The sequence below is a fragment of the Entamoeba nuttalli genome, assembly GCF_000257125.1.
Source record: "Entamoeba nuttalli P19 unplaced genomic scaffold asmbl_4450, whole genome shotgun sequence".
Lineage (NCBI taxonomy): Eukaryota > Evosea > Mastigamoebida > Endamoebidae > Entamoeba > Entamoeba nuttalli.
Window position 1 is genome coordinate 1 of NW_008576802.1, and position 12,594 is coordinate 12,594.

At 26.3% G+C, this 12,594-nt stretch overlaps 5 protein-coding genes across 5 annotated transcripts; 3 read left to right on the top strand and 2 right to left on the bottom strand.

Moving 5' to 3' along the window:
- Positions 1-374: 374 nt before the first annotated feature.
- ENU1_103610 (hypothetical protein) lies at positions 375-1,709 on the bottom strand (the record flags this gene model as incomplete). The annotated part of the gene is made up of 1 exon (XM_008859382.1): positions 375-1,709. One exon carries the CDS (start codon positions 1,707-1,709, stop codon positions 375-377), a length of 1,335 nt encoding a protein of 444 aa, XP_008857604.1.
- Positions 1,710-1,852: 143 nt separating this feature from the next.
- On the top strand, positions 1,853-2,596 carry ENU1_103620 (RNA recognition motif (RRM, RBD, or RNP domain) containing protein; the record flags this gene model as incomplete). The annotated part of the gene is made up of 2 exons (XM_008859383.1): positions 1,853-2,155; positions 2,225-2,596. 2 exons carry the CDS (start codon positions 1,853-1,855, stop codon positions 2,594-2,596), a joined length of 675 nt encoding a protein of 224 aa, XP_008857605.1.
- A 155-nt stretch (positions 2,597-2,751) lies between these two features.
- ENU1_103630 (ankyrin repeat protein) lies at positions 2,752-4,782 on the top strand (the record flags this gene model as incomplete). The annotated part of the gene is made up of 2 exons (XM_008859384.1): positions 2,752-2,988; positions 3,037-4,782. The coding sequence occupies 2 exons, from the start codon at positions 2,752-2,754 to the stop codon at positions 4,780-4,782; spliced, it is 1,983 nt and encodes a 660-aa protein (XP_008857606.1).
- A 632-nt stretch (positions 4,783-5,414) lies between these two features.
- Positions 5,415-7,652, top strand: ENU1_103640 (hypothetical protein; the record flags this gene model as incomplete). The annotated part of the gene is made up of 1 exon (XM_008859385.1): positions 5,415-7,652. One exon carries the CDS (start codon positions 5,415-5,417, stop codon positions 7,650-7,652), a length of 2,238 nt encoding a protein of 745 aa, XP_008857607.1.
- A 117-nt stretch (positions 7,653-7,769) lies between these two features.
- ENU1_103650 (protein kinase, putative) lies at positions 7,770-11,966 on the bottom strand (the record flags this gene model as incomplete). The annotated part of the gene is made up of 1 exon (XM_008859386.1): positions 7,770-11,966. One exon carries the CDS (start codon positions 11,964-11,966, stop codon positions 7,770-7,772), a length of 4,197 nt encoding a protein of 1,398 aa, XP_008857608.1.
- Positions 11,967-12,594: the final 628 nt, after the last annotated feature.

Here is a 12,594-nt window from a genome sequence, read left to right on the forward strand (position 1 = left end):
TGATATTGACATCGAGAAAGAAGTAAAAAATAATGTAATTAAAAACATGATTAATGTCAATGAATACTGCATTAATCACAACCAAACATACTCCATAGAAATACCCGAAGAGGAGTTATAGAATTAGTCTCCCCTGAGCCAGGAAGAATAGAAGCTAGTTCTATTAATACTTAATTAATTGCTTATTATTCTAAATTGGTTCATTTGCCATATAATACAAAAATAACAGATTAGAATTTCTATGATATCTTTAATGAATTTAACTTTTCAGTTAATGTATTTTTTGACTCATTTGAGTAACTTTTTAACAGTTTTCAATAGAAACTATCTTTTTATATTTGAAGAATAAAAATTAATTAAGACAAAAAAAAAATTCAATATAAAGAAGAGAGTTTCATAACCATATTTGATAACCAATTATTTGTATTGTCTTTAAGTGAAATGTCAATAACATTTTTTACTTGAGTTTCAGAAACAGTTCCAGTAATTACATTAATTCTTGTTCTTACTGGTCTAAAAGGGTCTGATAATTCATTATATTGTTCTATACGAGAACCATCAAATTCAAATTCAACAGTGATATAAAGTCCTTTATCTTTATTAATAATTGGAATTTTTAATGTAGGACGGTCATTGTTCTTAACAAAATATGCACCAAGTTCTGAACGTACCTTTCGTGTTACTTTAATAAAATTGACATATTTATTAAAATAGTTCACAAGATAACGATATTTCTCTTCAAGACTATTTGGGTTTTCAAGGACCCAATAAGCAATTTTATTTTCATCGAAACATTTGTTATTATTATTGAATAACATTAAATGACGATACCTTCCATTTAACTCTACTTTACAATTTTTAAGATTTTTATAATATTTGATAAAAGAATTACAATCTTCAGGAACAAGACTTGAATAAATGAGATGAAGTAATGTATTACCAGGTAATTTACAAATAACACAATACCCATAAATAACAATCTCCCCAATAGCTGGAATAGTTATCGTTCTAATATTTTTTGAAGGTGGTTGTGTTATTGTAGAAACTTTATCTTCTTTTGAAGTAAGAAGTTTTTGTTTCAGTATTTCTATCTCTTTTTGCATATTTTGAATTTCAATTTTTCGTTTTGCTATTTTATCTGCTAATTTAGCATAATATGATACTTTCAATTGATGAACACTAGTTGTTAATTGACTGATTGTATTTTGACAGAGTTCTTTATATTTAGCTACATATATTCTTCTAAGAAGTTCATGAAGACACTCTTCTATTCTAAATTGTTCATCTTGTGATAATGTATTGTATTGTTGAAGAATAGGTGGTAGTGGAGTGAAAAGAGTTAACATTGTATCAACTGGAGATGGTTTCATTGAAGATAATAAAAGATAAGTACTTGTAATACAATGTTCTAATGACTTTTTGTAATTTATAAAATCATCATCATTTTCAAGTTCCGTCTGTGGACGGTTTTCATTATTTATATAATTCATTAATGGAAGTAAATATGAAGTAAAGATAGGTAAGTAGTTTAAGTGAATCATTTTTGTCACACTAATGATTGGTTTGGCATTTGAATTTCCTGGAGTTGAAAGGGCAGATAATAACTTGATTTTTCTAGACTTCAATGAATCTTCTGATACTCTGCTAACTTTCGTGATATAATTTGTTGTTGGACGAAGTGGTGTTGGAGATGAGATAGGTCGTGACATTCAATGAACAAAGTTAATTTTTGACTTTATTTTTTTTATATTTTCATAATCTTTTTTTATTATTTTGTTATTATAAAATCAGAAAAACCTATTTTTGAATAAAAAATAAAAAAGTAAATAAAAACTAGATAAAGAGATAAAAGATGAGTGATAATGAGATAAGTGATTTATTAGAAGATTTAGGTAGTGAAGACTTAGAAGAAATAGAAGAAGAAGAAAAGAAGATGGAAGAGGAAAATCAAAATGAAACGAATAGTGAAAGTGATAAAGAAGAAAAAAATGATAATTTACAAACAAATACAAAACCAATAAATGAAGAGAATGAAGAGCCACATGGAATTATTTATCTTAGTGTTATTCACAAAGGATTAAACCCAGGGATTATCAAAGGAATTTTTAGTAATTATGGTAAAGTAAGTCGTATGCATTTTGTTGAAGATAAAAAAGTTTGTTATTTAACTCCTTAAAAAAAAGATAAACCAAATTTAAAAGTTATACTAACAGTTTTATTATAGAAAAAAGGAACATTTAAAGAGGCATGGATTGAATTTGAAACAGAGAAACAAGCTAAACTTGTTGCATTAATGCTTAATGGAAAAGTTATCGGTGGTAAAAATCGACATTCTCCATTTGCAGATAAAATTTGGAATATTAGATTTATTAAAGGATTAACTTGGGGAAGAATTTTTGAAGATAAAGAAAGTAAACAAATTTCTCAAGAACAACAAATAGAATTTGCAATGAGAAAAGTAAAGAAAGAAACTGAAAGTTATTTAGCCAATTCAAAGAAAGTAAGAAATTCAAAATTTGCAATGAGACGTAAAGAAAGGAAAGCAAAGCAATTAAAAGAAAAAGAAGAAACAGCACCAAAAAAGAATGAAGAATGAGAAAAGGAATAAATTGATTGAATATTGAATGGTATAAGTTGTATTTTATTGAAAAGACAAGAAATTTTAATAAATAATTTTAACTTGAATTTCAAGTTGATAATTTTTTTTAATCAAAAAAGAAAACTTAAAAATAAATACTTCTAAGTGTTTAAATGGCAGAGTTTCAAATAGATAATTTAGATAGTTTAATAGAAAGTGAAAATGTAGAAACAATAAGAAATTATTTTAAGAAGAAAAATCCTAAAGAAATTAAAGATATTTTAACGAAACAAGTTTCTATTTTAACTGTGGCATTTCCAATTTCATATGCAATTGTTAAAAAGAGAGTGAGAAGTTTTAATGAGTTACTTGATATTTATATTAAAAATAAACTTGATATTAATCAACAAGTTTGTTTATTGTTTTATTGAAAAATTTATAATTAATATTTCTTTTAGGATGATGGTGGATTAACAATCCTTCATTACGCTGTTCAAAGTAAAGATTCTCGTTTTATTACTACATTATTAAATATTCCAGGAATTAATCCTTATGCTCCAGATAATGATGGACAATCTCCTTTCATTTATTTTCTGAGATTTCATGATGAACCAACTATTGTAGAATGTTTAGAAGCATTTATTAAATGTTCTCGAATAATTTTAAATAGTAGAATTGCTTCAGGAAGGTATAAAGGAGATTTTCCTATTAACATTGCATTCCAAAATCAAAGGAGTTGTGGTATTTTATTAGAGACATTCTTAAAAAATGGAGCAGTTCCAGATGTTACAAATTTTTCAAATGATGTTCCACTCTTGTACGCTGTTCAGAAAAAAAGACTTGATTTGGTGTTATTATTACTTAAGTTTGGAGCAAGAATTTATATTGCAAATAATGCAGGAAATTCTCCTCTTTCAATTGCTATGAAAACCGAAAGTAAAATTACTTCTGTCTTTTCACTTGTTGATAGTATTCATATCAAAATGAGAAATGAATTTTCATTGACACTTCAATATGACCTTCCACGTATGATTGGTATTGGATTGTTTACTGATGTCAGTACTTCTCAGGCAATGAGAAATATGATTAATATTGGAGTTAATCCTGATATTGTTAAACGATTTATGGAAGTTTGTAGGAAAACTGAAAAGGATTTTATGGAAAGTAGGGATGCATTTGATTTATTATATTATAAAGAAGATGAAGGAGAATTAGAAGAAGAAAAGAAAGTTGATGTAAAAAGTATTGAATTTCTTGGAGAGTCAATAGGAAATAAAAATAAATTAGGTATGGGATTATATGGAGAAGTTGTGAGATCACGCTATAAAGGAAAGACTATTGGAATTGAATATATTAGACTTGAGAATGAAGAAATAACTAAATTATTTGAAGAACATATTGAGAAGAAATTAAGTAAAATTAATCATGAAAATGTCCTTCAAATTATGAAAACTTTAGTAACAGATAATTCAATTTGGATTATGACAGAATATACTGATAAAGGATGTTTATTTGATTTACTTCAAGGACCAAAATTAAATTGGGAAATTATTTGTGGTATTGCAATTGATATAGCTGAGGGGTTAGTTTGTTTGAAAGAAAATGGTATTGTTCATGGACAATTAAATTCTACAAGAATTTTTGTTACATTAGATGGAAGAGCTAAAATCAGTGAATATGGATTTAAACAAATCTGTGAAAGACATAAAGAAAATCATTTAATTGATATAGAAATTGCATATATGGCACCTGAACATTTAAGTAATACTCCTGTATTTGATAATGAAGGAGATAAATATAGTTATGGTATGATTTGTTGGGAAATGATTACTCGTTTAATTACTGGAGAGCATGTTATTCCATATTACAGTGATGAAGAAAATTATACTAATGAAACTGATGCAATTGTTAAGAAGAAAATTCTTAGTGGAAGTATTCCTAATATTGCTACAAGAGAAAATGCACAAGTCTTTACTGCACCACCAAAGTTAGGTAAATTATATAGGAATATTTGTCAAACAAAAGTTGAATTAAGAAATGGGTGGGATCAAATTATTGAAGAATGGAGAAATTTTGATGAAGAAAATACAAATGATCCAAAAAGATGGAAAAATTGTTTACAAACAGATGGAGAAATTTGTCCTGGAGAATATGCTAATAAAAAGTTCAAGTTAGTTAAAGCAGCAGAAGAAGTTATGAAATAATTATTCGATTTTTATTTATGTTTTAGTTATGTGTTTAGTAATTTATTCAATGAGAAATAATTAAGTTTGAATAAAAAAACATCATTATTTTATTTCTTGTTATTCAGTAAGAATCTTAAACAGAATTTTATTCTGAAAGAAAAAAATTAACTCTAATTCAGATAATACAATCTTTATTAATATATTTATGATTATTGTTAATGGTTAAACTCTTTTATATTAACATAAAATGAAAATAACTAAAAAAATAATGTTTACATATTCATTTATTCTTTCAAACGATAAAAAGAAATCAATTTGTTTTACTTAGACTTTATTATGGGAAATAATTTAACAAAGAAAATTTTATCTTTTTATATTATTAAATATTTTAAATAATTTGTTAGTGATAATAATATAAAATTGATGTATTATTATTATCACTCTCTAAAATATTTTATTATTTTTCAATATTTAAGGACGTTAATTGTCTGAGCATTGGTATGGTACAATATTAATTGTAATGACTTTTTTCTGTTTATTTTTTCTATTGTTTGAGTGAAATTTGAGATATTATTATTTATAATAAAATTATAATAAAATTATAGTTTTTTTGAGATAAGAAAAATAACAAAAACTATAAAACCATAAAAATGACTGAAGGAAACAATAACAAGAATTCTTTGGAAAGTGACGATTCAAGTGATTTTGGATTGGACATAGAGTCACTCACTCAAAAACGACAAATTAATTTAGTTAAAACTCCAGAATTACTTTCAGAAGATGATACTCAAACCCTTAACGTACCACAAAAAAAATTTCTTTCTCATTCTAGTGTAACACCACGAATATCAAATGAATATGAATCAAAAGATGCATTTGAAACTCAAATTAAACCAACTAAATCAACAATTTCTTTAGTTCATAATTTAGATATATCTGATGAGGAAATTGAAAAAATAAGAGGTCATACACCTCGAATGGTTCTTGCACAAACTGATACTGTTAAATTAGATGATGTTATTTCAGATGAAAAATTACTTCCTGATACTGAAGAATATAATAATGTATCATTAACATATACTTCAATGAAAAATAGAATTGTTGAGAGAAGAATGGGAATAGTTTTTTCAAATACATCTCGTGGATTTTCTTACATTACATTTATTTTTCTTTTCTTGTGTTTTATTGCTTATACTTTAATAGCAACATTAGTATTACATCGTACAGAAAATTGTGCTTTAGAGTATATTGTTTTCTTCTTCATTTTTGTAATTTGTGCTTTTTCAAATCAATATGTTTCTCCTTTATTCCATGCATTAATAGTAGAATTCAATCTAGTATGTTATCCTTTCTTTCTTATTCCAGATGAAGTTTACTGGTACTCTATTTATATTTGTTCAGCCTTATGTCTTTTTCTATTGACTGTATTAGTCTTTGCATCATATAAAAGAGTAAAAAGAATAATTACTAGACTATTAGGATTTAGGGAAATATCTTCAATTTCTCGGTCGCTCACATGCAGTGGTCAGGTTCAATACGTTATTCAAGATGGATCATCTCAAATGACACTTGAAGGGAAATTTGACAATGGTAAAGCAGAAGGATTTTGTACATGGTTAGACACTGCTGAGCAAGGAGAATTATTAATTGGGACATGGATAGATGGTGTTCCTGTTGGACCATTTGAGTCAACAGAGAATAACTCAAGAACTATGATGAAAAATGTAAGAATTTTATTTGCAACTGATGCAGATGGAACTATGTGGGGAAAAAGAAAACATCCATTCGTTGGTGTTGCAGGTGTTGAATGTATTATTTCAGGAAATTATTATAGTGTATATCCTAAAGTCAATATGGTTTTACCACCAAAGGAGTGTCGATGTGGACAGATATGTCATTGTTTTAAAGAATTTATTGAAAATGGATTATATGTTACTGATAAACCAGAAGATAAAACTAATATTGTTGTTACGGTTGATCATAACAATAAAGGGTTTTTTATAGGAGGATATCGTCCTATTGGAGAAGGGAAAAGTGTTGAAATAAAAATAACAAGAAAGAAAGATAAAAGTTATTTGACTTTGGATGATAGTTGGATGCCATTGAATGTCAAAAACGAAAGTGAGGGTTTAATTTATATTCATTCTGGAGGAATGTCATTAACAGATTCATTAAAGAAAATGGGACAGTTACTAGCGTTGGGTAATTTCCCTGGACATGTTGTACCAATTTGTTTTAATTGGCCAGTTGGTAAACATTCATTACATGGGAATAAAAAAGCCAAAATGATGGCAAATAATATATTCTTACAGAATGATTTTGTTTGGTTATTACAGTCATTGTATCAAGCTAAATTTAAACGAGTTCATATTCTGTGTCATGGTGTTGGAGGTTATTTCTTCTTACAAGCATTTGAGACTATTCAATGTCTATTTTCTATTTATAATTCTCCAAATGATATTACTATGAATTTAGTTAACTTAGTATTAATGAATTGTGATTGTTCATTAGAAGAATTTAAGAATAAATATCAAGATATTAAAAACATTGTCCAAAGAACTACTATTTATTCAGACAGAAGAGATAAGGTATTAAAAATTTCAGAAAAGTTATATCATGAAATTGCTGTTGGACATTGGACTGACCCATTGTATGATGACAATGGAGATGTATTAGAACGAGTGGAAGTTATTGACACGGGTGATCTGGAAAGAAATGATGATGGTTCAAATCATGGATTCTTCAATGTAAATAAATTAATGGTTGACGATTTGTTTGAGTTAATTGGACAAAATAAAGGAGCTTCATACAGATCGTCCCATCTATTAAGAGAAAAAGATAATAAATACCGTTTTTCTTTATTGCCAAAGTCTGTTACTATGGTATGACTGTTATTTTAATTAATTGTTTAATTAAATTTAAATTATGCATTAAAAAATTAATTTTTTCTTTGTTAAATCATGTTTTATAAACTAATTCTTGAGTCAGTACAAATTCTATATAAATTAATGAATACAACAACTCTCTAATTTTGACACAATATTTTTTGCATGAGTACGTTCAAAAGGTCTTTGTTTCCAACATGACTTTATTAAATCAACTGCCCAATTGTCAACTTGTTTTTTGAATGATGGACGTTTACCTTCTGTAACAAATCGAGCTATAGTCCATTCATAAGGAAAAAGCTTTTTTGGAAAAGGAGGTTCCCAATGAACTGTTTCAAACATAATCATTCCAAATGAATATATGTCAGCAGAGGTTAAATATAAGTCTTTTTTTAATACTTCTGGTGCTACATATTCAACATTAACAATTTTGTTACAAAAAGATGCATTTGAAGTAACCATGTCACTACTTCTTTTAAAACCACAATCAGTTAATTTAGCATTTGTCTCATTAAGAGAATTGTATGAATAAATTAATATGTTTTGTGGTTTTAAATCACAGTGCATTAAGTTCTTATTGTGGAGAAATAAAATACCAAGTGCAGCATCATGTAATATCTTATACCTTAATTCCATTCCAACTTGATTTGATTTTTTTTCTTTCATCAAGTCTTTAAGACTTCCTAATGGAGCATATTCTGTTACAATAGCTAATTTATTGAGTTGAAATATTGCCCCAATAAATTCTGTGATAAATCTTCCTCGACTACATTTATCAAATGTAACAACATCTTTAAGAAATACTTCAGTCATGTCATCTTCTTGTTTTAGTATTTTGATATTTTTCATTGCAACTATTTTACCATTATAATTTGCTTTATATGTTTTCCCAAAAATACTTTCACCAATAAGTTTAATACGAGACACTTCATTGTGCGCTAACCTCTTTGTTCTTTCTGTTTCAAATTTAATTGGAATATTAAAGAAAGTCATTTCACCAGTTTTCATATTTAGTCGTGCAAAAGGAAGTAATCCATTAAATGAACATGAACAATTTGGCTTAACTGAAATAGTTAACTCAACTGCAAAACCTTCTTTGAGAGCAGCAATACTTGGTTCAACTTTGATTTCAAAATTATCATTTTGAATTCCCAAATATCTTAATTGAATTAATTTAGAACGTTTATTTGCGATAAAACATTTCATTTTAGTTCTTTCATTTACACTAATCACTTGAGTTCCAGAATTAGTATAGTCAATACACAAAGAACTAATTAGTACTTTACTTTCAGGTAATTTAAGTAAATGTATTGAACTTTCTTTAACTTCAAAAATGATTTCTTTACATTCCCATGACTCTTTCTTTGGATCTCTTCGATGAGCATAAAGTATTAATATTACTATAATTACAAGAGCAAATAAAAATAATAGAACAAATGTAATTGAAGGTGTTCCAATGATGGCAAGTAAAGTTAAAGAATAAACACATTCATCACCTGCAGTTGATGGTGTATATATTTCTGTACATTTTGAACATTTATGAGCAGAATATTCAATACATCTTGAAATTTCTCTATAATATATACATTCTTGAGTAGCATTTCTATAAACATATTGATCTAAACATTCAATACAACCTTTGTTAGAAACACATAATCCACATCCTAATTGACAACCAAGACACCTATTATTTTCAAGATAATAACCATTTTGACATGAAGTACAATGATCTTTTTCAAATGTTTTACAATGAAGTATAGTAGAAACAAGTTGACAACTGTTATCCAATGATTTATAATATCCTTTTGAACCATCACATGTGATACAATAACTACTTTCATCATTACATTGTAAACATGATATATCACATTTATTACATCTATAATTTTTTTTATCATAATAATATCCTTTTTTACATATTGCACATCCTTTTTTATTTGGTAAAAAATGAAGACAACCTTTATTTGCTTCAATAAGTGTAGTACATATTCTTGATGTAGAATTATATAAATATCCAAATGAACATTCAATACATTCTTCTAATCTGTTTATACATTTAGCACAATTGATATTACAACTTATACATTGTCCGTCATATAAAAAATATCCCAAATTACATCTCTGACATCCAAATACTGATTCTATTTGACAGTTATCAGTCCTTTCTGTTGAACTACAATAACTTGTTCCATTTGGCAGATGTATTAAATTTGTAGTTTTACATTGAACACAATGACTTCCTTGTTGTATTAAACAATCTTCTTGAGAATTTTTTTCACAAACACCTATTGTTGAAAGAAAATATCCACTATCACAACTAATACAATGAGAAGAAGAAATTGTTTTACAATGAAAATCTTTTTTATAAACACATTGATTATTATAGAGAATATAATCATTATCACATTGAATACATTCTTCTTCAACATTTTTATTACATTCTAAACAATGTTGAATTTGACATTTTTTACATTGACTCTCTAATAGATAATAAGATGAAGTACATTGAATACATTGATTTATACCGTTATTTTGACAATTGTCTATTAATTCACATTCAAATTTATTATTTAAAAAATAATTATTTTCACATAATAAACATTCTTTAGAAGAAGAACAAATAATACAATGTGTATCTATACATTTTTCTGGTTGTTTATATTTTATTGAATTTGAAATAATACATTCATTATTTAATGTAAAATAACAACTTTCATTTCTATCATTTGTAGAACAAATACCAGAATTTGAAATTGAATTGATACATTCTTCACATCCAAATGAATGATCATGATAATATGATAAACAATAATTTTCATTTTCATATTTCTTACATTCCCCATTTCTTAAAATATATCCTTTTTCACATTCTATACATTGTTCTAATTCATTTATTTTGATACAATTATTCATCGATACATAACATTCATTCGCTTTATTTATTTCTTTATTTTCACAACTTAAACACATTAATGATGCATCACATTTTGAACATCCAATTGTTTTCTGAGAACAATTTTCACATAAGTGTGTTATTGTATTTAAATAATATTCTGATGAACATTTTAAACACCACCGTTTCATAGTATCACATTCAATGCAACCATCAATTTCAGAACATCTTCTACATTGATTTGATTCAAGAAAATATCCTTCTTGACATACTCTACATTTATTTGCATCACAAATACTACAATGTAAAACTTTTTCTTCACATTTTTTACATGAAGAATCATCTAAGTAATATCCTTCTTCACATTCAAAACACTCATTTAAATTACATTGTTCACATGAAGAAATAATAGCAGAACATAAAATACATTCTTTTTGATCGTTTAGTATAAATGGTGATTGACATAATTCGCATCCTTCTTCATTACAGACTAAACAATTTAAATATTTATCTGCACAAGATTGACATTGTTTATTTTTTGTTAAATAATATCCTTCTTCACAAATACTACATGAATTATCATGTTCTCCTGAACATGTTAAACAATGAGGAATATTACATTCAACACATTCGCAACTAGAAATCATTTTATTATTTGAACACAATGAACAGCAATTAGAATTTGTGATATAACTAATACAATTAGTTATATTAGAACGTTCACAAATAGAATTTGAATTTAATAAATATCCAGCTATACAAGTAGTACAATTTACTCCATTTGTTTCAGCACAATAAAATAAATTCATTGAAAAACATAATTCATTATAAAGAATATAATTTGTTTCACATTCAATACATGCTTCATAACTATATTTTATACAATAAGGAACATAAATACAATAATTATTAATCATTGTTATTCCTTCTTTACATTTTAGACATCTTGAAGATGATCCTTCATAATAATTCATTGTATTAAAAGGAATAAGACAATGTCCATTTTCTTGATTTTTTAAACATAAACTATTCATTGGATAATACCCATATTCACATACTAAACAAATAACTTGATCAATAAAAATTGTAATGTTTAAACAATTTGGAATCACAGAATTTGAATCCTTAATTCCATTTAATAAATTAAGTGGTGTGTTAAATATTATTTCTTCTTCTTGATATGTTAAATAATTTAAGTTATTTTCTAAATTAATTTTATTTAATGTAACTGTTATATGTTCATTATTAGAGTCTTTAATTTTTATACAAGTCCCATTATATAAATGGTATGAATCAATACACTCTTCACATTTACTTTTTGTTGCTTTTAAACAATGTGCATTATCAATAGAAATACATTTTTTTTCTTCTAAAACAAAACCATCAATACAATCATAACACCCTTCAGAATAACATCCACTCATTCCACATGTAGAATCACATTTTTGACATATTCCTTCAGTTGCATAATAACCCGTTTTACATAAAATACAATATGGCTCACCTTGTATATTTGATAAGCAGGAAATACACTGAGAAATAATTGAGTTACAAAAAACACATGTTTGGTTTAAATAAACAAGATCTTCTAAATAATTACATGAAGTACAACTATTAAGGCTATCACAACTATCACATATTTTATTACAAACTACCTCCAATTATTATATTATAAATCAAAATATAATTGCATATTAATAAAACAAACATGAACAAGAACCACTTTGAAGGTATTTCCCTTCTTCACATTCACTACAATAATTTTGATTATCACATTTTCGGCAATAATTGTCACATGCTATTTTTTAATTCTTTTCTTATCACTTTACAAAAACGAATTTAACAAACTAACACATTGAGTCCCATTCCACATCATCCCTTCATAACACCGTGAACACGTCTTTTTTGATGTACAAGAAATACAATAGTCAGGACATTCTGAATTACGTTAATTGTATTTTCTTACTTGTCTTACATTTAAACAAACTTTTACACTCACCTAAATTTTTAAAACACCCTTCATTACATTCGTTACATCCATCAGTCCTTTGG